General features: G+C 48.3%; 1 protein-coding gene across 1 annotated transcript in view; it reads left to right on the plus strand.

The window, feature by feature from the left end:
• Nucleotides 1-26,340, plus strand: part of KIF1B (kinesin family member 1B) — a 141,602-nt gene extending 115,262 nt beyond the window's left edge. Inside the window, exons 39-49 of the mRNA XM_077249654.1 lie at nt 2,515-2,629; nt 2,714-2,847; nt 3,080-3,141; nt 4,538-4,683; nt 5,990-6,229; nt 6,344-6,415; nt 6,679-6,800; nt 6,880-7,029; nt 7,114-7,306; nt 21,035-21,153; nt 21,265-26,340. Of these exons, the coding sequence (XP_077105769.1) occupies nt 2,515-2,629; nt 2,714-2,847; nt 3,080-3,141; nt 4,538-4,683; nt 5,990-6,229; nt 6,344-6,415; nt 6,679-6,800; nt 6,880-7,029; nt 7,114-7,306; nt 21,035-21,153; nt 21,265-21,304 (1,393 nt within the window). The 3' untranslated portion in view covers nt 21,305-26,340. The remainder of the gene's footprint in view (nt 1-2,514; nt 2,630-2,713; nt 2,848-3,079; nt 3,142-4,537; nt 4,684-5,989; nt 6,230-6,343; nt 6,416-6,678; nt 6,801-6,879; nt 7,030-7,113; nt 7,307-21,034; nt 21,154-21,264) is intronic.
• Nucleotides 26,341-27,095: the final 755 nt, after the last annotated feature.

Below are 27,095 nucleotides of genomic sequence, written 5' to 3' on the forward strand. Positions count from 1 at the left end.
CTGAATGATTTGCATCTGTTAGCCAGCATAAGTACATGTGGGGGTTGCCTGGTTGCTAGGGAATCTCCACATGTACTTAAGCTGGCTAACAGATGTAAATCATCCAGCTGCGGCAAGAAAAAGTAAATCTCCGAGCACTAAAAAATACTCGGAGGACACCTGAGCGTGCTAGAGAAATCTCGAGTAACGAGTATATTCGCTCATCACTAGAAATAACCCTTTAATTATTAATCGGACGTGAGTTTCATAATCGTGTCTCCAAGTTTGTTTCCCTGACTCAATATTTCAATATCCATCCCAAATTTATGGGTCCATAGAATTGCAATGAATCGCTATGATCATTCTTTTCCACCCAAGTATCCAAATGTGAAAGAGCACCCCTAGTGGTCAGTCATACAAAAGCCTATATTATTATTATTATTATTATTTATTGTTATAGCGCCATTTATTCCATGGCGCTTTACAAGTGAGGAGGGGTATACATAATAAAAACAAGTACAATAATCTTAAACAATACAAGTCATAACTGGTACAGGAGGAGTGAGGACCCTGCCCGCGAAGGCTCACAATCTACAAGGGATGGGTGAGAATACAGTAGGTGAGGATAGAGCTGATCGTGCAGCGGTTGGTTGATCGGTGGTTACTGCAGGTTGTAGGCTTGTCGGAAGAGGTGGGTCTTCAGGCTCTTTTTGAAGGTTTTGATGGTAGGCGAGAGTCTGATGTGTTGTGGTAGAAGGTTCCAGAGTAGGGGTGATACGCGAGAGAAATCTTGTATACGATTGTGGGAAGAGGAGATAAGAGGGGAGTAGAGAAGGAGATCTTGTGAGGATCGGAGGTTGCGTGTAGGTAAGTACCGGGAGACGAGGTCACAGATGTATGGAGGAGACAGGTTGTGGATGGCTTTGTATGTCATCGTTAGGGTTTTGTACTGGAGTCTCTGGGCAATGGGGAGCCAGTGAAGGGATTGACAGAGGGGAGAGGCCGGAGAATAGCGGGTGGACAGGTGGATTAGTCGGGCAGCAGAGTTTAGAATAGATTGGAGGGGTGCGAGAGTGTTCGAGGGGAGGCCACAGAGCAGGAGGTTGCAGTAGTCGAGGCGAGAGATGATGAGGGCATGGACTAGGGTTTTTGCAGATTCTTGGTTGAGGAATGAACGGATTCGTGAAATATTCTTGAGTTGAAGTCGGCAGGAAGTGGAAAGGGCTTGGATATGTGGTTTGAAGGAGAGATCAGCGTCAAGGATTACCCCGAGGCAGCGAGCTTGTGGGACTGGGGAGAGTGGGCAGCCATTTACTGTAATGGATAGGTTCGTTGGGGGGGTCGCGTGAGATGGGGGAAAGATGATGAATTCTGTTTTGTCCATGTTAAGTTTGAGAAATCTAGCGGAGAAGAAGGATGAAATAGTGGACAGACATTGAGGGATTCTGGTTAGTAGGGAGGTGATATCTGGTCCAGAGATGTAGATCTGTGTGTCATCAGCATAGAGGTGATACTGAAAGCCATGAGATTCTATGAGCTGTCCCAGGCCAAAGGTGTAAATGGAGAAGAGCAGGGGCCCAAGGACTGAACCTTGTGGGACTCCGACAGATAGGGGGCGAGGTGAGGAGGTGGTGTGTGAGTGGGAGACGCTGAATGTCTGGTCTGTTAGGTATGAGGAGATCCAGGATAGGGCCAAGTCTGTGATGCCAAGGGATGAGAGCGTCTGTAATAATAGGGAATGGTCCACTGTGTCAAAGGCAGCCGACAGGTCGAGGAGGAGGAGAACGGAGTAGTGTCGCTTGCTCTTGGCGGTTAAGAGGTCATTGGTGACCTTAGTTAGGTCAGTTTCAGTGGAATGGTGTGACCGGAAGCCAGATTGTAAGCGGTCAAAGAGGGAGCAAGAAGAGAGATGGGAGGACAGTTCAAGGTAGACGTGTTGTTCCAGTAGTTTTGAGGCATAGGGGAGAAGTGATACAGGGCGATAGCTAGATACAGAGGATGGGTCAAGAGAAGGCTTTTTGAGGATAGGTGTGATGGAGGCATGTTTAAAGCTTGAGGGGAAAACACCAGTTGTTAGTGATAGGTTGAATAGATGGGTTAGGGTTGGGATGAAGATTGTGGTGAGGTTTGGGATGAGGTGGGATGGGAGCGGGTCAAGTGCACAGGTGGTGAGATGCGATCTTGAGAGTAGTGGCGAGTTGATCTTCTGTAATGGTGGAGAAGTTGGTTTTGGAGGTGGAGGGTAGGGAAGTTGGGAGGAAGGGCTCTGGGGCTTGTTGACCAAAACTGTCTCTGATGTTATCAATCTTCTGCTTGAAGAATGAGGCAAAGTCTTCAGCGGAGATAAGTGATAAGGAATGAGAAGACCCCACATTTCCTCGCAGTACCCCATCCTGCGTAGAGCCCAGTACACCACTCTGGTTGTGTCCAGGTCACTGTGTCCTTGTGCTTTGTGTTGAGGGGCTTTGTGTTGGGGTCTGGGATGCGCCGTTGTTGCAGATAACTGATGTCATTCATTGCTCTGCGGCTCTGCAGGACGTTCTATCGCTTTGAGGCGGTCTGGGACAGTTCCCTGCATAACTCTTTACTCCTGAACCGTGTCACCCCCTACGGAGAGAAGATTTACATGACGCTGTCGGCCTATTTGGAGGTATTCATTGTCCCACTTTGTGCACAGTTTACAAATTCTGTATAAACTGCAATTTAATCTAACGTTGGATTCTGTTCCTCGCAGCTCGACCATTGCATCCAGCCGGCTGTCATCACCAAGGACGTGTGCATGGTCTTTTACTCGCGTGATGCCAAGATCTCCCCTCCACGTTCCCTGCGCAGTCTCTTTGGCAGCGGCTACTCCAAGTCCCCTGACTGGTAAATACTTAGTTTATTTGTACCAGAATTATTGAGGGTTTTCCCATAATGGGTTAATTGGGCCTAGTGTGATATGGGTGGGTGATATGTGGAATATTGGTGCACACCGCCGGGCCGGATGGGAGCGCGAAATTCATAGACCTAGTTAGTATAAAGGGCAGACGTATGAGCAGTGCTGGGGCGACCGCGGCTGTTACTCTGTACATGTGATTATCGGCTCTTTCTGTTGCAGTAATAAAGTAACTGGAATCTATGAGCTCAGTTTGTGCAAAATGGCGGACACAGGGAGTCCAGGTAAGAGTCCGACCGCACTCGAACTATGCACGTATCAGCCAACAATGGAAGCAAAAGGGATCAGTAAAATATTATATTTCTCATCACATTTTCTCTGGTTCGTTTTTAAAGTGGTATTGTCATCTCGACAGGTGATGATCTGATAGTATAATGATACGCCATCACTGATCGCTGGGAGTCCGACCTCTGATGCTGAGAATGAAAGCGCTGCAGTCAGACGCCAGCGATCATACTAGAAATGTGCCATCACGGACAAGGATGAGAATGTTCCTTTAGCCCAGGGGTCTCAAACAAGTGGGCCGCATGCGGCCAGAGGCTGCTTCATACGGTCCGCAGGCATTGTAGACCCCTTGACGATCGCGACCCAGCGGCTTATGACGTCATTGCCATGCACCGGCACGCCGATGTCAGCTGCTGGCCTCTGATTGGCCGGCGACTGGTATTGCTGTGCAGAGAGCTTGTTTGTGCGTACAAGAACTCACATTCAACTGAAATAAAGCGGCTCCTGGACTGGGCCATGATCGTAATGAGGTCTACAGTACAAGAAGGGGACAGGATGGGGCGTTACTACAAGAAGGGGACCAGGATGGGGCGTTACTACAAGAAGGGGACCAGGATGGGGCGTTACTACAAGAAGGGGACCAGGATGGGGCGTTACTACAAGAAGGGGACCAGGATGGGGCGTTACTACAAGAAGGGGACCAGGATGGGGCGTTACTACAAGAAGGGGACCAGGATGGGGCGTTACTACAAGAAGGGGACCAGGATGGGGCGTTACTACAAGAAGGGGACCAGGATGGGGCCTTACTACAAGAAGGGGACCAGGATGGGGCCTTACTACAAGAAGGGGACCAGGATGGGGCCTTGCTACAAGAAGGGGACCAGGATGGGGCCTTACTACAAGAAGGGGACCAGGATGGGGCCTTACTACAAGATATTTGCCAGAATTGCTGTATGGTACTCATTGTAAGACTGACTGTATGTGTCCAATTGGGGGAAACTAAATTGTAAGCATGTAGAAAAACAAAAAACCTGAAAATGCTTTTTTAGATATATAAACTAAACAAAAAAAAGTGCACGTTTATCGCCACATTCATAATGACCCAAGATATAAACTGTATCATATCCCATACGATGAATGCCATTCAAAAATATAAATTAAGCACTCCAAAAATGTGAAAAAAATTATCAAAAGATGTATAGAGAAAAATGGTTTCACTAAAAATGTCACTTTGTCTGGCAAAGAATGCAGCCCCCTAAACTCAATTTTTTTTTTATGTGAAGTCCATATACCCAGCTGAGTTTGAGACCCCTGTTTTAGCCAATTATTTTTTGGAGGAGTTCTCCTTTATTTGTTTTTTTTTTTTAATCTTAATTTTATTTTTTTACTATTTAGGAATGCAAAGAAGAAGAAGAAAGATCCTGGACACCTCAGTGGCGTATGTCCGAGGGGAGGAGAACCTGGCCGGCTGGAGACCCCGCGGGGACAGCCTGATACTGGAGCATCAGTGGGAGCTGGAGAAGATGGAACAGTTACATGAGGTATCACAATCCGATTAATTCCCGTGTGCCCTGCACCGTGCACTGAGAGGCGACGGCCATATTATCTGTGCATTGTACCAGTCTGTAGGACGGCTGCGTGGATGGAGGAGATCCCGCTCTCCTGTCCTATTACTTTCCACAGCGTTGATTGAGTCTGGCAGCCGCTTATCTCCTTCCATAGAGATAAGTATCTGTTCAGCCTAAAAATCATTCATCCACATTAAACATAATCCGAGAGGCAGAACAGCACATCGATCCCCAAATTGTACCCAATATGATATGATCTCATCCAGCTGTATCTTCAAGGAGATCATTTTGCTTCAGGGACTTAGGGTACTGTCACACTCTGCAACTTTCCAACGATCACGACCAGCGATACGACCTGGCCGTGATCATTGGTAAGTCATTGTGTGGTCGCTGGGGAGCTGTCACACAGACAGCTCTCCAGCGACCAACGATGCCGAAGGCCCCGGGTAACCAGGGTAAACATCGGGTTACTAAGCGCAGGGCCGCGCTTAGTAACCCGATGTTTACCTTGGTTACCATCGTAAAAGTAAAAAAAAAAAAACAGTACATACTTACATTCTGGTGTCCGTCAGGTCCCTTGCAGTCTGCTTCCCGCTCTGACTGAGTGCCGCCGTAAAGTGAAAGCAGATCACAGCGGTGACGTCACCGCTGTGATCTGCTCTTACTTTCCGGCCGGGAGTCAGTCAGAGCGGGAAGCAGACTGCAAGGGACCTGACGGACACCAGAATGTGAGTATGTACGTTTTTTTTTTTTTACTTTTACGATGGTAACCAGGGTAAACATCGAGTTACTAAGCGCGGCCCTGCGCTTAGTAACCCGATGTTTACCCTGGTTACAAGCGAACGCATCGTTGGATCGGTGTCACACACACCGATCCAACGATGACAGCGGGAGATCCAGCGACGAAAGAAAGTTCCAAACGATCTGCTACGACGTACGATTCTCAGCAGGGTCCCTGATCGCTGCTGCGTGTCAGACACAGCGATATCCTATGGATATCGCTGGAACGTCACGGATCGTACCGTCGTAGCGATCAAAATTGCACTGTGTGAGAGTACCCTTAGTTTTGTAGTGAAGACGTCTCCGATCTGAATCTTTGGCACATTGTGTTACTGGGAAGAATTTTAGGTTTCTAAACTTGTTCAGAATCATCTTGTGTTACACGCCCTGATAAGACAATGTAAAAACAACACAAATAACCCCAAATGTTACTTATGAGAGATATTATCAAGACTCATCCTGAGGGTCCTATAACGAATCCCCCGGACTGTTCCTCCAGGTGGAGAAGACTCGGCATCTCCTCCTGCTTAGAGAGAAGCTCGGAGACAGTATTCCAAAATCCCTGAGTGACTCCATATCCCCCAGTCTGAGCAGTGGGACGCTCAGCACCTCCACCAGTATCTCCTCTCAGATATCTACCACCACCTTCGAAAGTGCCATCACCCCAAGCGAGAGCAGCGGATACGACTCCACCGACGTCGAGAGCCTGGTGGATCGAGAGAAGGAGCTGGCAACTAAGGTAGGCGAGATCCTGCACATTGACCGATGCCTCCATTTTCTCTCTCACTTTTGGCTTTGTGTTAATGATTTCTGAAAGTGACAGGGGCCAATCTCTTTATTACTTTCCTTCCAGTGCTTGCGGCTCCTCACTCACACGTATAACCGGGAGCTGACCCAAGTGTGCAACAGCATCAGTGATTGTAAGGTGAGCTGCACATTGTGCCCTGCCATCGACGTGCTGCGCCCACCCTTCTGAACTTCAGAGGGGTCGTCTTGTCTTAATAAATGGGTTAAATTGTAAAGTGCATGAAAAAAACTAGCAATTTTCTTATTAAAACCCTTTAGAGACGACGCCTTTACATAGAAACTGCTCACACTTTTTTCTGACCCTAAATCGATCCCTTGACTTGAATTTTCTTCTTTTTTTGACCCGATTATCAGTTTCACTCTAACGTTTCCCTTTTGCAGCTGTCTGATATTTCCCCCATCGGTCGTGACCCATCAGTCTCCAGCTTTAGCAGCGCCACCCTCACCCCATCGTCTACCTGTCCATCGCTGGCGGACTCCAGATGCAGCTCCGTAGATCAGAAGTGAGTGATAAGCTGGCACTCAGGTACATTTACATACCTGCTGCCCCCACACGAGCTTCATCCATGCTGTATCTTACAGGACCCCTGAAGCCAATTCCCGCTCTTCTAGCCCATGCTCGGAGTTTGAACCGTTCCATATCATTCCCCCAGTAGAAAGCTCGTACCTGGCCCGCGCCGGCAAGAACGAGTTCCTGAACCTAGTACCCGACATCGAAGAGCTGAGACCCGGGTATGAGAGACTGATGAGCAGGAAGCACACGTGTCAGAGGGTCCTTCCTCGGCTATAGAATGAACCCGTTTCTTTTCTCCCCAGGTCGGTTGTCTCTAAAAAAGGGTATTTAAACTTCAAGGAGCCTCAGTCTCATTCTTGGGCCAAGCAGTACGTGGTCGTCCGGCGTCCATACGTCTTCATCTACAACAGTGACAAGGATCCGGTGGAGCGATGTCTGATTAACCTGTCTACAGCGCAAGTGGAGTACAGCGAGGACCAACAGGCCATGGTGAAGGTCAGATCCCACACCCACCACAGACCAGAGCGCTTTCGTGCAGAGGTTTGATGGCCCCAACTACCATTTTTTTTTTTATATACTACCAGTATATATTACTCTGTCGCCTCATTGGGGGACACAAGACCATGGGTGTTATGCTGCTGTCCACTAGGAGGCGACACTATGCATAATCTGAAAAAGATTAACTGTGGCTCCTCCTGTGCAGTATACACCCCTGGACGGCATCAGCCTTCTCCAGTTTTTGCTTAGTGCCGCATAGGAGGCACACCTAAAAGATTTTTACTCCGTTTTTCCGACGGGATTACAGATGAAGAAAAGAGGGTCTCCTGTGAGACTCCCGGCATGGCTCCTTCCTCGGCCCCCTATTATGAGGTGCCCAGTTGAAGTAGAGATGGCTATTCCCCATGTTGCTCCTTCCCCAGTCCCTCAGGTGCTGGTTCGAAGTCGAGACCCCCCCCTCCTTCCCCAATTCCTTTTGGTTTCTGGGTTGAGGTCGAGGCGAGGATAAAGGCCCCTGAAGGTGACAACAGCACCCTCCCTATCCCCCTCTGGGGGTATTAGGTTGAGACACCTCAGGTAGGGCCTGTACAGGCAGCATTCTACAGCTCCCAGCAATGGGCCAGCACACACCGCCTGCATCCAGGGACCCCAGCCCAGCTGCGGGCTCCTGTTGGGGCCGGGGGGAGTGCTGGCAGGCATGGCACATACAGACACAGGGCTCCCTGCGCCCCTGTCTCTGCAGCAGCAGCAGCTCTATACTGCCTCAGGGAGACCCCTACCGGGCTCCCCCTTCTTCTTATAGCCCCACCGCCATCCTGCCTTTAAATCCGGAGGGGTCCGGTTCACATCCGACCCCTTCCCGGACTTTCGCGCCGGCCTGGAGCCCTTCTGTGCCTCAGGCATCTAATTTAGGCCCCGGGTTCGGCCTAGCTGAAGCTGCCGCCTCCTCTCTGCCCCCCGGCCCGCCCCCCGGATGACAAATATGACACTCTACAGTGTCATAAAGGGGGTGGATCGAGACAGAGAGGGCGCGTTTTTACACAGCCTTGCCGCCTTTTTCCAGCTCTCCGCCCCCTTCTCCTCCTTTCCTCTCTGTCTCAGCAGCCATTTTCGGCTGCAGATTAACCCTGCATCTCCCGGTCTGCAGGACCAGGACCAGGCAGCCAGTCTCCGGGGGGCACAGGACTGTGGATCTTGGGCGCTGGACCTAGGGGCACACTGGTGGGGTAAGATCACAGCTGGGTTTTTTACTCCGCTGTGAATATTAGGGTTGAACAATTAATATAAATGTTCAATTCTCTAGTTGCCTACTCCTGGCCTAATGGATATATTGATCATGTGCACTAAAGAAATACACCAGACACAGTCAGCTGTAACTCTCCTTGATCAATGTGTGGCTCAGCTCCAAGAAGGGAAGTTTATTAGTCAAACACAATGTTATATATCTCCTGTAAGGGGGGCTCGGTTAGCTCTAAAATGGGAGTGATCGGATGTATTCCATTGGTTAGTGGGTTGGGCATGAGCAAGTCCATGGGCGGATCCATGAGGTCATCAAGGTGGGTTGGTCCGTGAGGTCATCAGAGTGGGCGTCGCTGTGGGTGGATCCGTGAGGTCATCAGTGTGGGCGTCGTCTTGGATACCAGACCACACGGTCTGGTGAAACAGGAAATGGTAGCCATCTTAAGTGTCTTACTTTGTCTGAGGAAAACTTATGTAAGGTTAACCAATACATGTTATAGGTTGCTTCCCTCAATTACCTTATGTGTTGAGGTTAATTAAGTATTTGATCTTATGGCTCTCCTCAACAGTCCCCCCTAAATACTTTATTAACCTTTTCTTTTATCTTGATCCCACCGTGGTTCTCTAACCCATCGATGTTAAGTGTTATTATGACATCAGAAGCTTCATGACAATATGGATGCTATAGACACCAGAGAATGTGTGACCAATTATGGGTATACTGCGGAAGTATATCGGAGCGCGTTACCCATGTCCTCGGGACTTCCCTACCTGTTGGGTCTATTACTCTCCAATCTCCCATCTCCATGGTTACATAAAATACACATGTGCGACTAACCCTGTTGTACACATCCTAGATCTGACCGTCTTGCCCGGGAGGGGGGAATTGGAGTTTTCACCAGTTTGAGACAAGTTTTCCCTTGTGGAAAACCTCCCTTTGTAGCTGGACTTTGACAAGCAGGTCAGATCCTACTCTGTCCCTAAATGTCTAACAAGTTTACAATGGGAGAGATGGATCCAGGAGGCGCTCAGCAACCCTGACTGAAGTAGGAGTAGTCAGGAGCACTTGGTAGGGACCCTCAAATCTCGACTCCAGGAATGTCTTTCTGATGAACGTCTTTACCAGCATGTAGTCACCAGGTTAGAAAGTATGGGTACCGTCACTGGAATCTGGACCTGGAATGGATGATAAAACTTGTACATGTGTTATTGACAGTTCTTTAGTAACAACAATTACATATTTTACAAGAGTATCACTTCCTAAGGCTAGCTGTTGTGGAAAATATTGACCCAACCTCGGAGGCCCCCCAAAAAGAATCTCGTATGGTGTGAGTTTAGTGGGACCCCTTGGAGTGTTTCTGACTGAGTATAAGGCAATGGGCAAAATGTCTGTCCAAGGAAGTCTGACCTCCTGACTGGCTTTCAGTATTTTATTTTTGAAGGTGCCATTCAGTCTTCCTACTTTCCCACTGCTCTGGGGTTGATATGGAGTATGTAAACCCAAATAACCAATGTTCATAGTTCCTTAGACAGTGCTGCAATGAATGCGGGTACTTGGTCACTCTCAATTACCTCTGGGACCCCATATCTGCAGACTACTTCAGTCATCAGTCTCTTAACAGTCACTCTGGCAGTCATGTTGGTTACTGGATAGGCTTCGGGCCATCCTGAGAACATGTCAGTCACTACCAGTACATACTCGTACTTCCCTACTTTTGGCATTTGAATACGATCGATCTGAACTCTCTGAAAGGGATAGAGTGGTTTAGCCAAATGTTTCTGAGGCGGTGCTGGATTGCATGTTGCACACACAAGGCAGGACTTGCAATATTTTTGGGTGACAGTAGAAATCCCAGGTGCCATGTAGGTCTTCCAAATCAGGTCATTCATCCGATTCTTGCCTCTGTGGGTGATAGATTGTAAGCTTGCGAGCAGGGCCCTCATTCCTACTGGTATCTGTTTTGAACTGTGATTTCTGTTATGCTGTAATGTCTATTGTCTGTATAAGTCCCCTCTATAAGTTGTAAAGCGCTGCGGAATATGTTGGCGCTATATAAATAAAATTATTATTATTATTATTATTATACCGTGTGCCCATTCTGTCACTGAAGGGTACAGATTACGGGGTAGACCTTTGTGTTCACCCTCCAGACTCCATCTTCATCCTTTTTTTAGCTCCTCCTTCTTGCCATTACTTCTTTTCATCATCTGATGTCTTGTCTTGATGTAGATGGATGATCCTCATAAGAGAGCCTTTAGTCCCTTCTTCAGTGTCTTGTGACACGTACACCGCTGCTTTCTCTTTCCCAAATGGATCCACAGCATAGGTTTTTTTTTCTGTTTTGTCAGCAAAGAAGTTCCCCCTTGCTTCTGGAGAATCCAATCTCCCGTGAGCTTTGATCTTGATTACTGAAACCTCCAAAGGTAGATCTAGAGCGGCCACAAGTTCTTGTATGATAGCAGCATGTTTTACAGGAGTTCCACTGGACGTTAGGTATCCTCTGGCTGCCCAGATACTGCCGAAGTCATGAGCCACTCCAAAAGCGTATCTTGAATCCGTATAGATGTTGACCACCTTCTCCGTCGCTTCCTGACAAGCCAACGTCAAAGCTTTAAGTTCCGCTTCTTGTGCAGACATGTGCGGTGGTAGCGATCCAGCTGATATGACCTGGTCATGTGTAACCACGGCATACCCCGTATGGAATCTTCCAGTTTCATCTGCAAATCTGGAACCATCAGTGAAGAACGTCAGGTCAGCATGTGGGAGTGGGTCTTCAGACACGCTTTTCTGGGAGGCTACTTCTTCATGCATTTGTTCAAGACAGTCATGATCCTCTGAGTGTGTAGAGGCATCTTCTCCGAGAGCATCAGTATCATCCACATCCCCCCTGGAAAGAGGAAGCAGCGTGGACGGGTTTGAAGATGCTGCAGCGGACAAGAGTGACATTGTCCGGAACCAAGAGCAAACATTGGAGTCTCATATGATGCTGCACCAACAGATGTTTAGGTTCCAGCAATAGCAATTATGTCATGTGGAGCCATTAAGAGAACTGGATGTCCTCAGATGATATCAGGATTTGGGATTCAAAAAGCTGGTGCAGACTGTATGGCCTGTTTCGGAGCGTAGAAAGCTTCCACAGATTCAGTACATAGTGGAAACGCTGACGTCTTGAGGTCATCGTACAATGGCTGCATCAGCTTTGAGGCATCTGGAAACCTTTGGCAACAATAATAATTGATAGGTCAGCCAACTCATCCGAGGCCCTTGTCTTAGGTTCTTGGCAGAACTCAACACCAGAGTCCCATGTCTCGTCATGCTCCTGTAGAAAGGCATTGGCTGTTTTTCTGGATCTAGAACTTGGTTCAACAGAGTAGCAGCTTGCTGGGGTGTAAACTTGACATAGATGGTGGGCTCCTCAGACATGAGCATTGGCACTGTTGGCGGTGGCACCTGAGGCGGGAGTAGAGATGGCACCGGGAGTACAGATGTAATCACTTGTGTATGAGGAGCAGGAGGAGTCTTGGAATGAGGAGCTCTATTTGGGCAGCTCCAGTATCATTGTGTGGGCTCCAGGTGACGCAGGCGGTCTTAAAAGCTTTAACAGTCCTGTCCTCATTAATGCGAGTTATTGCTGCACGAAGTTGTTGAGCACTAACGTCTGGATGAATAGGGTCATAAGTAGGGGTCACAGTGTGTATGATCATTCTACACAGGAGATTGCCAGCTTTAGTCACCGCTATGTCCCCAACAGCTATCTGACCACGTGACTCAACAATGATTCGACTGTCAGCTTGAATAGTCGCCCCTCCTGCTTCCACTATAGCTCTAGCTACACCTCCATTGTGCTCTAACCGAGAATTGGCAGCATTAACAATAGCGTCTGTCTCCATTGTTGTTATGTCACCCTTTCCCACCACTAACAAGGGTCCCTCAGGAAGTTCTTTTTCAAAAATAGGTTGCCAACATTCCCTCCCCTTTGTGCTTCCTGTGCTATTGGTATCCCCCTCCCACATTGAGCCCCCCTTGTTACAGTTGCCACCGTCCCATACAGGTGTGCGCTTGGCTGCGAGACAGCCTGTGAGGTACTGGGCATAGGGTTATGTAGGCTGCGTGAGAGTGTTGTTGTGGAAGCATTGGGAGGAGAGGCCGCTGCTTGGAGCATCTCATGTGGGTGTGCGGCTAAATTGGCAGTGGAAGTGACAGTAGAAAGGGTAGGTGCTGGGGACGATCCAGGTGGGAGGACTGCTGGATTCACAACAGGAGTGATAGGGGAAAGGGTTGGTGCCCCATTGGAAACACTGAGATAGGAAACATGGGTAAAGCCTTTTTATTTCCTGAAGGAATATAGTATTGGCCATCAGTGGTCATTACTGGGTAACAAGGATTTAGCGAAGTGGTGTGTAGCCTTAGTCTGAGATGTTCACCACCAGAACCAGCACATTCGCCATCCACAACATGGCCGCCGTCAGAATTATATTTACCACCAACAAGATGGCCGCCATCAGAATTATATTTACCACCAACAAGATGGCCGCCGTCAGAATTGCATTTACCACCAACAAAATGGCTGCCGTCAGAATTGTATTTACCACCAACAAGATGGCTGCCGTCAGAATTGCATTTACCACCAACAAGATGGCTGCCGTCAGAATTATATTTACCACCAACAAAATGGCTGCCGTCAGAATTGTATTTACCACCAACAAGATGGCTGCCGTCAGAATTGTATTTACCACCAACAAGATGGCCGCCATCAGAATTATATTTACCACCAACAAGATGGCCGCCGTCAGAATTATATTTACCACCAACAAGATGGCCGCCATTACATTTAGCACATGGCTCTGGGCCACCATTTTGGCTGCTATCACATTTAACACATTCGCCATTAACAAAATGGCCGCCATTACATTTACCACATGGCTCTGGGCCACCATTTTGGCTGCTATCACATTTAACACATTCGCCATTAACAAAATGGCCGCCATTACATTTACCACATGGCTCTGGGCCACCATTTTGGCTGCTATCACATTTAACACATTCGCCATTAACAAAATGGCCACCATTACATTTACCACATGGCTCTGGGCCACCATTTTGGCTGCTATTACATTTAACACATTCGCCATTAACAAAATGGTTTTGTAATACACAACTCAAAACTCTATTCTTTCTATTCCTTTTCTCTTGTACCCAATTTCCAATTTTTATTTATTTATTTATTTATTTATTTTTTTTTTTGAATACAGACTTTCAGAGACTCTTTCTCCTGCCCTAGCAATAGACAACAATCCATTATCTTGTAGGATACCTTTTCTTTCTTTCTTTTTTTTTTTTTTTTTCTCTCTAAGACAATCTTCCACTCCAGGGGCTGTAACCATCCCCCCTTCTGGCATTCCACACAATTTCCACTAATGTGCATGAGTCTAACTTGCCATCTGAATTTGGCTTAGTGCCCATACGGCAGAACTGCATTAATTTCTCCATCTTTCTATAGATATACAGTATATATATATCTATCTATCAAGATAGCAAACACCAAACAAACAATAAGACGGGGGAGATGACTCAAACCTGAGATTCTAAAGGGAACTGAGTCTGCAGTACCCAGTTCCTATTGCTTCTTGTCACGTGGTCCCTGTCTGACTTCCGTGCTCCGTACTTTACAAACCAATTATTCCCTACTTTGTCAAATTGCTCCCTAACTTACCGGTCCCCGTGCAGAGTCAACTCACTCGATGTCACGGGGCAAAAAAAGAAAAACTATAAATTTAATTGGCCCAAACTGAGCCAATTGCTCCAAGTTTCAATGAGCCGCTACACAATTTATTATGCCCGAACTGAGCCAATTGCTCCAAGATTTACCGGGCCCCCTAGGCCGAGTCAATTACTCCAGGTCCTAGTCTCTCTTGTACAGAACTGAAAATCTTATCACAGGCGACAACAGTATACCACAGACAAAAATTATTTTTCTACACTTGCTTGCTTTCCTTCTCTATAAAAAAAACCTGCTTATCCCGTTCTCCACATGCTTTTCTTGCTCATCCTGTTCCAAACACAATGCTTCTCCTTCTGTAAACACAATGCTTCTCCTTCTGTAAACACTTGCTTATTCACTTGCCTATAGCCCTCTGTAGAGAAAAAAAAAACTTGCATCTTTTTAACTTTTAAGTCATCTCCCCTCTTCACAACATGTAACAGGCAGTAGGCAACTAAAACGTGACGGTTCTTGCAATTAAATGACCAGCAGCGGAGATACCCTTTCTGCCGTCTTACAGATACCAAGAAAACCGGACACGGTCAGGCAATCTGCACAGGATACCCCGAAAGACACAGGTAAAGACTACAGATTATAAAAAAAATCAGCAGACTTACCGTGTTCTGTTAAAGAGGTGATCAGTCTCCAGATTCGGGGTACTCAGTGCATCCAGCCGTTCCACCCACCGGTTTTACAGGGTTCAGGGCTCTCCTCTGCTGGCCCCAGGTTGGGCGGCCAAATATTAGGGTTGAACAATTAATATAAATGTTCAATTCTCTAGTTGCCTACTCCTGGCCTAATGGATATATTGATCACGTGCACTAAAGAAATACACCAGACACAGTCAGCTGTAACTCTCCTTGATCAATGTGTGGTCAGCTCCAAGAAGGGAAGTTTATTAGTCAAACACAATGTTATATATCTCCTGTAAGGGGGCTCGGTTAGCTCTAAAATGGGAGTGATCGGATGTATTCCATTGGTTAGTGGGTTGGGCATGAGCAAGTCCATGGGCGGATCCATAAGGTCATCAAGGTGGGTTGGTCCGTGAGGTCATCAGAGTGGGCGTCGCTGTGGGTGGATCCGTGAGGTCATCAGTGTGGGCGTCGTCTTGGATACCAGACCACATGGTCTGGTGAAACAGGAAATGGTAGCCATCTTAAGTGTCTTACTTTGTCTGAGGAAAACTTATGTAAGGTTAAACAATACATGTTATAGGTTGCTTCCCTCAATTACCTTATGTGTTGAGGTTAATTAAGTATTTGATCTTATGGCTCTCCTCAACATGAATCCATATTACCTATAAGGCTCCCCTATAGGTTTCTCTACCCCTGTAAGGTCCTCTGCTGGCAGCACTTCTGCACTCTGTGCACTATGCCGGGCTCAAGGTCCTAGAGAACCAGGCAGAACTGCTATTATGCATTCTGCACAGCCTGCGGGACCGCTTTCCCCATAGTAGCACGTACCCGCATTGTCAGAACTGTATACAAACTAATGTGTCAGAGCCCCAAAAAGCCCCTGCCAATGCCTCGGTGTCTAATGCCACGCCGGAATGGGCTACTCAGATATCGCAATCTATGACACAGTCTATAGATAACCTAACCTCCACATTGCTTCAGGCTCTGCAGGGTCATGCCCCGGCTATGACCGTTACCCAGCAAAGGGAGAGCTTGACTCAGGAACAAGATGACCCTGGCACATCCACGTCTAGGTCAGGACGCAAGCGGACCCATAGATCAAGTCCATCTGCGTCATCCCATAGCACACGGTCATCCCCCTCTAGGGAGAGACACCGTAGCTCCAGGTCATCTAGACCGTCCCATTCCAAGGACAGACAATGCAGATCTCCGCAATCCCCGACCAGAGAAGGCCTCCTCCCCAGCCCACTCAGCAGGGGACGCCTCAGTGATACACAGGATTTGGAAGGCATCTGTGACTCTGACTCAGACAGAGACATGGAGGGGTCCCTGATCCCAATCCCTCCTAGCAATACAGCGCTAGTTGAGGACATAATTTCATCCATCCATCGGGTGCTGGACATTTCTGATCCGCCACCAGAGGCCCCAGAACATAAGATTTCCTTTGAAGGACCTCTGAAACCGCCTAAGGTTTTCTCTAACCACCCAGAGTTTAAGGCGATCCTTAAAAAGCAGCTCTCACAGCCTGAGAAAAAATTCGCTAATGCCAAATATCTGGAGGCGAGGTACCCCTTCCCACAGAAGGACACCAAGGAATGGACAGATCCACCTGAAGTGGACCCCCCAGTCTCTAGGCTAGCACCACAGACCCTCCTTTCACTGCCAGATAGCTCAACCCTCAGGGACGCAGCAGACCGGCAGGTAGAACGCATGGCTCGTTCAATTTTCGAGGCAGCAGGGGCATCCCTGGCTCCCGCGTTCGCCTCAGTGTGGGCTGCCAAGGCCATTCTGGCCTGGGCAAAGAATTTACAAGCTCTCCAAGCATCCGCTCCTGAGCTGTCGGACCAAGCGGTTTAAATAGCAGTTGTAGCAGACTACATGCTCCATGCAGCTCTGGATTCAGCAAGGGGAGTAGCGGGGATAGCATCAAACGCCATCACGATTCGGCGTATCCTCTGGCTGCGGGAATGGAAAGCGGACGCAGCCTCAAAGAAGTCCCTCACGCACCTCCCCTACCTCAGTGGGAGACTTTTCGGTGAACAGTTGGACACTATGATATCCAACGCCACCGGGGGTAAGAGTACACTTCTTCCCCAACTGAAACCTAAACGCACTTACAAGAAGCGTAACCAAACTCGATTCCGATCCTTTCGGAATTCCTCCGGCTGGTGTGTCTCGCGTCCAGCACAAAATCGTAACCGTTCCCCACGCAGGGACAACTCACGATCGACGCAAAGGTCGGACAAGACCTGGCAGTCAAAAGCAGGCCAACCTAAGCCCAGAGGAGGAAAATCTCAGACTTTCTCCTCATCATGACTCACGGACTCCGGAAGACACCACACCAGTAGGCGGCCGACTTTTGCTCTTCCATCAAGTCTGGCTACCTATTACAGAAGACAGGTGGGTCATGGAACTAGTGTCTTCCGGATACAAAATAGACTTCACCTCCAACCCACCGGACCGATTCTTCCTCTCTGTCCCCCCAAAACCCTCCAGCCAAGGCTCGTGCCTACCACCAAGCGGTCTCCTCGCTTTTTCAAGCAGGAGTCATAGTACCGCTACCCACGACCGACCGCTTTCGAGGGTTCTACTCCAATCTGTTCGTAGTTCCCAAGAAAGGAGGCAGCGTACGGCCCATACTAGACCTAAAACAGCTCAACAAATATGTACGGGTCCGTCATTTCCGCATGGAGTCCCTTCGGTCCATCATTGCGTCCATGGAGAAGGGAGAATATCTCGCCTCCAAAGACATACAAGACGCATACCTGCATATACCCATTGCACCTGCCCATCAGAGGTTTCTCAGGTTCGCAATAGGCCAGGAACACTACCAATTCGTGGCTCTCCCTTTCGGACTCGCCACGGCTCCCAGTGTTCACCAAGGTCCTGGCAGCCACCATGGACGTCCTGCACTCCAGAGGCATAGTAGTCGTTCCATACCTGGACGATCTACTCATCAAGGCTCCCACCTTCAAGGACTGCGAGCTCATCGTCTCAATCACAACCGATACTCTCAGTCGCATGGGCTGGTTAATCAACCTACAAAAGTCATCACCAACCCCGAGTCAGTCCCTGACCTTCCTGGGAATGTTATTCAACACCTCCAGGGGTCTAGTGCTCCTTCCCAAGGACAAGGCACTGGCTCTCCGACTAGCAGTTCGCACCCTCCTCCGCAAACCCCCTCGATCTCTCCGGTTTGCCATGAGAGTCCTCGGCAAGATGGCAGCAGCAATAGAGGCTGTCCCATTTGCCCAGTTTCACCTCAGACCTCTCCAACTAGCCATTCTCAAGTCCTGGGACAGGAATCCCTTTTCTCTCGACAGGCAGTTCCAGTTAACGTCGTCAACCAGGAAGTCCCTGCACTGGTGGCTCAAGCCAACCTCGCTAGCAAAGGGGAAATCCTTTCTCACAGGTCAATGGAAGGTTCTGACCACCGACGCGAGCCTGACGGGTTGGGGTGCGGTGCACCTACACCACAGGGCACAGGGCAAGTGGTCCCCAGTGGAAGCGACCATGCCCATCAACATCCTGGAAATTCGTGCCATCCTTCTGGCATTGAGGGCCTTCCATCACTTACTGGCAGCCTCTCACATCAGAATACAGTCGGACAATGCCACGGCTGTGGCATATGTGAATCACCAAGGGGGGACCCGCAGTACCCAGGCGATGCGAGAAGTGTCACACATCCTCCGCTGGGCGGAGGACACGGGGTCGGTTCTTTCGGCGGTCCACATTCCGGGTGTGGACAACTGGGAAGCAGACTTCCTCAGCCGACAAGGAATAGGGAGAGTGGTCTCTCCATCCCGAAATTTTTCAACAGATCTGTCTCCGCTGGGGGACCCCGGATGTGGACCTAATGCCATCCCACTTCAATGCCAAGGTCTCCAACTTCATGGCCAGAACACACGATCTGCGGTCGCTCGGAGCAGATGCTCTGGTTCAGGACTGGACCCAGTTCCAGCTTCTCCCCCTGATATCCAGAGTGGTGAGGAAGATCAAACAAGAGGGAGTTCCAACCATCCTAATTGCACCGGACTGGCCCAGACGCACATGGTACGCCGACATCGTACAACTCACAGCAGACGCCCCCTGGCGTCTCCCCGACCGCCACGATCTTCTATCATAAGGCCCGTTCTACCACCAGAACTCAGGGGCTCTCAATTTGACGGCGTGGCCCTTGAGACCTGGGTTCTAACCCAGGCAGGGCTCTCGACGGACGTCATTGGAACCATGATCAGAGCACGGAAACCAGCGTCTGCCAAGATTTATTACCGTACCTGGAAAGCTTTCTTTACCTGGTGCGAATCTCGTGGCCAGATCCCACTCCCTTATTCCCTACCCAAAGTACTTGGTTTTCTCCAATCGGGTCTGGAGGCCAGGCTGTCATTGGGCTCGCTTAAGAGCCAGGTGTCAGCCCTGTCAGTGCTTTTTCAAAGGCGCATTGCTACCAAGCCGCAAGTAAGGACTTTCCTTCAGTGGGTTTCCCAATTGGTTCCCCCCTACAGACGACCACTAGAAACGTGGGACCTCAACCTGGTCCTGACAGCATTGCAGGAACCACCCTTCCAACCCCTTAAGGAGGTCCCGCTCCGCCTTCTCTCCCAGAAGGTGGTTTTCCTGGTGGCAATCACCTCGCTATGCAGGGTGTCTGAACTGACAGCACTCTCCTGCAGACGGCCCTTCCTGGCTTTTCAGCAGGACAAGGTAGTTCTTCGTACGGTCCCATCCTTCCGAAGGTTGTGTCCGACTTCCACCTCAATGAGGAAATTTCACTACCATCCCTTTGTCCGGTTCCGGTTCATAGAGTGGAGAAGGCTCTGCATACGCTTGACCTTGTCAGGGCATTGCGTATATACGTGTCTAGGACTGCGTCCTTCCGGAGGTCTGATTCTCTTTTCCTCTTTCCGGAAGGCGGCCGCAAGGGTCTGCCAGCTTCCAAAGCTACCCTTGCCAGGTGGATCAAATCCACCATACAAGAGGCCTACCGCCTTAAGAATTCTCCTCTTCCAGCCGATATTACGGCACGCTCTACACGGGCGGTAGGGGCCTCCTGGGCCATTCGGCACAACAAGTGTGTAAGGCGGCCACTTGGACTAGCTTACACACATTTACTAAACACTACAGGGTTCATACCCAGTCCTCAGCGGACGCGAGCCTGGGTAGATGTGTCCTGCAGGCGGCGGTGCCCTAAGTATAGGGGCCTGTCTGCACAATATTCGTCCATTGCTTCCCACCCAGGGACTGCTTTAGGACATCCCATGGTCCTGTGTCCCCCAATGAGGCGACAGAGTAAAGGAGATTTTTGTGTACTCACCGTAAAATCTCTTTCTCTTAGCCTCTAATTGGGGGACACAGCTCCCACCCTGTTGCCCTTTCCGGGCCGTTGTAACTGAGTTCTCATATTGTTTTCTTGAGCTCGTACATAGTTGCCTTCTTACAGGCATAATTATGTTATTCATGTTACGTTCCTCCTACTGCTTTTGCACAAAACTGGAGAAGGCTGATGCCGTCCAGGGGTGTATACTGCACAGGAGGAGCCACAGTTAATCTTTTTCAGATTATGCATAGTGTCGCCTCCTAGTGGACAGCAGCATAACACCCATGGTCCTGTGTCCCCCAATTAGAGGCTAAGAGAAAGAGATTTTACGGTGAGTACACAAAAATCTCCTTTTTTGTTCTGGTTTTTGTTTTTTACTATTTTTGTAGAAATATTTTTTTCTTACCTATCACCAGGTATGAGGCGGGTCTCACAGTTCCCGCTCAGCGGTTACTGTTGTGGCTGGTGGACCGGGTGGTGCGAGTCGATTTGCACCAACTTTAGTATTTATTTGTGCAGCGATTGGTCCTGAAGAGGTTAATTCCGTAGCGTGGGATGTGGATCGGCCGCTGCCATGTTGCTTTCCTTTCTTGCTCGTGGCATGGCACCTGTCGAGCTTTGTCATGTCCGACAGTCTAGTTGCTGACGATAAAATGCCTAACAATTATCAACTTCTTTGTCTCAAGGCAGAATTGCTTTTACTTGTCACTACTACAACCCCCATCATTTCTTGTATATGGTGTTTTGCCTAACACTCTCCTGTATTATTCAGAGTCCCAACATCTTTGCCGTCTGCACCAAGCACCGCGGGTTCCTGCTGCAGGCCATTAACGACAAAGACATGAACGACTGGCTCTACGCCTTTAACCCCTTGCTAGCTGGTACAATACGGTGAGTACGGATGAAGGATAACGCCGCCTCCCTGGTGGGACGCGGTTTCGGAGAGATTAGTTTCTCGCTTTATCCACGTGCTGACCGTGTGATTTATTCTGATATCTGCAGATCGAAACTCGCAAGACGTCGTTCCCTGTCCAAGTTCTGAGCAGCTTGTCGCCTTCCAGCGTGAAGGGTTAACTCCCTCTCCCCATTTTGTGATTCTTGACGTTTTTTCTTGTCTGTAAAACTGTGGCTTTTCCCCGGCTCCTCTTCCGTCTGTGCCGAAAAACGAACCCAACTTGTCGCATGTGGCCGACCACAGAAGAAAGGACAGAGACACACGGACTCCCGATCGCCCTCTTTTCTTCTGAACGTGTCCCCCCACTCCCTACTTTCCAGGCGGTCTCTAGTGTCTGTAGCGTAACTCGTCTGTCGGAAAGTGCATCATTTTGCATTTTTCTTCGCCTCCCATTATTTTTAATTTTTCTCAGCTGTGGGAAACCTCCTGCTCTCCCCAAGATGTCACTCATTCTCCTGTATCTCTCGTCGTGCTGCTAACCACTCCTGGGGAGGGCGGGAGGTCCCACGTCGACGACTTTCTCTGTCTCTTCTCCTCCAGCCGCGGCATCGCCCATGCCAGGGGCTGCACTGTGACCATTCCTGCGCAGGGGCTAGAATATCGGGCTGGGAGTGGAAACTTTCATATTATCCCCCCCTGTCCTCTCACTCCCATCTCCAAAGAAAATGTTTTTGCCTATCGGAAAGTTCTGAAACTTCTAAAGACGTTATTAACGTTGCTCGGCTTCTATGTGTAGGTGGCACCGTCGTCCCGTGCCCTGCAGAGCTGCGTGGACCGGTACCGGTGCCGGTGCCCTCCAATGTTTGGACTTTAATGCACAACAGAATTCGGGGTTTTTTTTAATGATTTTTGGAAATTGTACAATTTGGAAAATGCTGCTTTTATTTATCTGTAACTAGGAGGTCACACGGAAGAAAAGGAGCAGGAAAGCCAACCCTTTCTGCAGCGGGGGCATCTTACAACCTATTTTATACCATCTAGTGTCTCAGGACAAAAAAATGCGTTCGCCTAAAAAGCTGCATGTGCGTCAAGCAAAACACACCCCGACCAATCCGGTAACTCTGTGGGGCGGGGGAGGGGCACAATGTACATTGGTTTTTACGACCACATCTCTGAAGGTTTTTCCGGAGACCCTTAGTGATTCCCTCAAAGAACGTCACTTGTCAGCTGGAAGGTCTGATGATGAGAGCTATGTTACATTAACCCTTTCTCTCTTACCGGATTCCTGCAGAGATTTGCAGACTTGCTCCCACAACAAATGAGTGATAGCCTTGATATAAACTTATATTTCTACATATTATATATATATATATATAATTATATTGGTTTAGAGGAAACAAAATGTCTTACGGTCTTTGCTTCGAGTGATCCCAGAGCGTTGATTAACACGATTAACCGCCAAACCTTTATTTATGTGGCGCTAATATATTCCGCAGCACCGGACTGAAATGATCATCGGTCCCGCTCACAATCTAATATCCAAACTATCCCACCAGTATGTTTTAGGAGGGTGAAGGGAATCGGGATCTTGGAGGACCCCCAGGAGGATACGGGGACGACAACCTCCATAGAGATGTTTCCTTTAGTCAAATTCCGTACCAGGAACCAAAACAATAGCACCAACCCCTGAGTCATCGATGCTCGATAGGTGGGCGCCACAGATATTGCCAGTCTCAGCCTCATGGCCGCCTCCAGTGTATGCAGTTAATATACAATATATCCTATATATTACACCGGCAGCACAAAATGACCACCAGTCTGGAGTAGGACGTTCAGTGAGCGCAGTCTGCAATTGTCTACACAGGACATTGTGCTGCCGAGAACTTTAATTTGTGCAGTAAAAAAGATCATTTCACTCGACGAACAAAGATTTTTGCTCCTTCATCGGGTGATGAGCAGCAAGATTGTCGTGAATGCACCTTAAGCAATCGTAAAGAGATTCATTGGATAACTATACAAGAGAATTTCTGATGGAAGCCCCCTCCACGTCCGGAGTCAGCCAGCTCTGTGACCTTCTGTATGTATCATGCCATGGGCCAGCAAACCCAGCGAGCATGTTCCAGATGAGGAGGGCCCGAAGCAGAAAGTCCCTTGTTGGTAAAGCTAAATGGTCAACATGAGCGCGTCTCCTGCCCCATTGATGTCTCCTGTCCCCGGCGTCTCCTTCCCCATTGATGTCTCCTGTCCCCGGCGTCTCCTGCCCCATTGATGTCTCCTGCCCCAGTGATGTCTCCTGTCCCCGGCGTCTCCTGCCCCATTGATTTTTCCTGCATACATTGGTGGCGGACTATCAGGTCCTGTTATATGCAAAGTTAGACTGCACCGCCATGGACACCCTAGATGGAAGTAACCTTAGGACCTGCACTCTAGTGATACATAGAAAAAGTAGTCAAGTTATGTTTTATTTTTGTATATGTAAAGTAGGGCTCCAACTTTACTTACCACTTCACCATTAATCCCAATTGATGGCACCATATAATCCAGCCTTATATTTCCTAAATAATACTGCAATTCAGTTCCCATATAATGCCACCACATACTGTGTATTGTAATTTGCAGCCCCTATTAAATGAGGGTCTTGGACAACTGCCCAGTTTGCCTCCCTGTAATATTGGTTCTGCGTTTGTGGCCCTAATATTAGGCGCCAGATTATGTCACTTCTTTCCATTAAATGCTACTTCTACAGTTTATTGGTCGTTGTCCCCCTTTTATCCCGCACCTTGTGACGGATGTTCCCGTCACCACAGCTTTAAATTGACACGCATGCACTTTAGTTTTTACGCCATTTTTCCTTTTATCCTGCGCTCTGGCTTCACATCAAAGCAAAGTCCGTCGTTCGCTTGTTTACTGATTTGAAGGGCCGTTAAGTTGTTTCTCGGTGTTTCGTGTATTGTATTTATGCCTGCGTTTACTTGCACATGATGGAGGGGAGAGAACGGCATTGACGGCTTGTCGTCGCACCTTCGCGGGGGAGCGGACTATGCATATCACAGTACACTGCCGTCTCAGGCCACTGCGGACTCGTGTGTGAAATGAAGGATTTCTGCTTCTCAAGGTGCCCGGAGTTCACTGCCGGCAGAAAGGTTAGTGGGGTGTATATGAGACTGGAGTTCAGAGCTCACAACTCTCAGCATGCACAAAGGGCTGTACGCTGGGAGTTGTAGTGATGGCGGCACCTGGCCGTGCTATCTGGAATGTATTCCTACATTTTGTCCTTCCTCCTCCAGAAATCAGGCGACTTTAGTGTCATTATTTCATTAACTCACAAGTTTTAGCCTTCGATTAACAATTACCCCAGCGCTGAACCCCGATGTACTGACGGCGCCGGCTCGGTCTTGCAGAGCGCTGCATGCTATGGTGAGATCCACTTGCTCTTTAGCACCAGATTACAAACCACTACTTGTCTTTTGATAAGAAGCTAATCAAAGTGCCGAACTCGTCTCCACCGACCTGCGACTGCTTAAAGGGCCAGTATCCTGGGGTTTCATTCTGGGAACTAATATATCTTTTCGCTGCTTCTGTAACATGGCGGCGTCCATACACGTAGCGGCACAACCAGAATGTGCCTGTCACTTTCTCCACTATTGTTTGTTTCCATTCTGATCATGTCCGATGTCTTATAGCAGATCCACATCAGGATTCTAGAGAGGCGCCAACCTAAATGATTGCATTGTACCACCAAACCGCCCGTCATGTCCTCCGTAGTCTGACGGACAAGCTGCGAGAGGGGTTCACTGTCGCTCTGGCTTAAGACCACCTAGAAAAGCAGCCGTCAGCCCGAAGCAGTCAAATCATCCACATCTCGTGTTAGGACATTTATCTTCAGCACACTTGTACAGCTTTGTTATTGTAGGATTAACCACTAGTTGCCCATCCATATAGGTAGAGGTGTAGACCAGTAGGGGGCACTACAGACGAGGCAATTGGTAGAACAAATGGAGACATATCTATGATTTCTGATTGAAGCACTGGATTTAGAGAAGGAACCAAAACCTGCGGCCGGGCCGATGTCACCACTGGTGATCCGTGATTACAGAGTCAATGTCTCAGCTCCAGGAACTTTTTTTTTTATATGAAATATTAAGTTCACCTCTTACACTACAATCGGGCCGATTCCTCACTACCACCCTGAATTTAGTAGAAGGAAGAAAGGGAACATTTGGGATTTATCAGGTTTTAAGCATAAAATTGCCTACGGCCATAAATAACTCGTTTACAGTGTGTGTCTAGGATTAGTAAACCTTGCCTGTTCTCTTCCAGAAACGCTGCCACATCTGTCTGCAGGTGGTGCCTGGTACTGCAGTAGTGACCCGGACTGAGCTGTAACACCACCTGTGGACAGATGGGGCTGTTTCTAGAAGAAGGCCTCAGCACTGAGATGTAGTAATACGGGGTTAGCAGTGGGGCCGAGGTTATGCTTTCTTTTAAGACCCGCTTCCTTCACGCACTTACCATGTGATGCTTCGTCTTCCCTTTGCCAGACGTGGGATATTTTATTGGACCAAAGGCCATTTTATGTAAGTGAAATAAAAAAAACTAAACAATCTTTTAATAGAAATAATTAGTGATTTTATGTCAATTCCAAATCCCAGATTTACAGAACGTCTGCAGTCTTAGATGCCAGTAATATTCGGGGCACGTCCGTAGGTCACATCTCCTTATTGGTGGCACTGTAGGAGGATGCAGCCCGTGACTACACCGGTGTCATCACTCCTGCTCCGATGATGTCATACACAGGCCGCATCCTGACAGATCCCACCTTAGGCCATTTGTCGTCTGGTGACTTGCCTCGCACAGGAGGACGCTTGGTAAGGTTCCTGGCAGTGTAAGGGTTACATACTCCCATTAAACAGCAAGGAAATTTTAATCTCTCTAAAAACAGGACGGAAACTCATCACGGTTTTAATTTCTGTGTTTTACTTTGTAAATATAATTGGACGTGTGGGCTTGAGTATACAAAATGTAAATATATCATGTATTTGTACTAATTCTGATCCATTTGCTGTATAGCCTAGATGTGCAATGCAGATATATATATAACTCTGTGTATTGGTAATCTTGCACCACTGGAAATGTTAGTGAACAAGACCTAACAATTAAAGTACAAGCCGTGCATTAACAGCTCGGGGCCTCGTGTCTTCTGTATTCACCTGCATAACCAAGATTAGAAAAACATGGCTGCTTTCTCCCCAAAACCGCGCCACACCTGACTACTGGTAGTGCCTGGTATTGAAGGTCAGCCATTGGGAGCATAAACACTGCACTAATCCTCTGCAGACTTTCCATAGGATACAAATTTCATTGCAAAATCACTATAGTTTTGCAAAGGTTGGAGTCATGATAAGAATGTGCAGCATTTCATTCATATTGCTTGTAACTAATATGCAGCGACCGTTGCAATGCATTCATTTCATATGCACATACCCTGACCCCTTGGCAACGTCCACCTTACATGAACGACCTGCATGTATGGCGCGGGCTCAGGAGCTGAGCCTTCTCCATACTGCCAGCACCCGAGTGTAACTGCTGCGACAGGAGCTGGTCATAAATGGCTGCACATCCAGTTGGATGAAAGTCTCAAGTGGGTACCACAGGGTTCTGTCTTTGGCACAGTGTTGAGAGTAAACTGATTAAATTAGCCAATGATACAAAGCTAGGAGGGATAGCTAATATTAGAGAAGTGAGAGCGAGGATTCAAAAAGATCTAAACAAACTGGAACTGTGAGCAGCCACTAACAATGTTTAATGGAGAACTGAAAAGTCTTACATCTGGGCGAGAAAAATGAAAAAAACATATACAGAATGGGAGGAACAGAACTAAGCAACAGCACACGTGAAAAAGACTTGGGTATACTAATAGATCACAGACTGAACATGA

The sequence above is a fragment of the Ranitomeya variabilis genome, chromosome 4 (assembly GCF_051348905.1).
Source record: "Ranitomeya variabilis isolate aRanVar5 chromosome 4, aRanVar5.hap1, whole genome shotgun sequence".
Taxonomy (NCBI): domain Eukaryota; kingdom Metazoa; phylum Chordata; class Amphibia; order Anura; family Dendrobatidae; genus Ranitomeya; species Ranitomeya variabilis.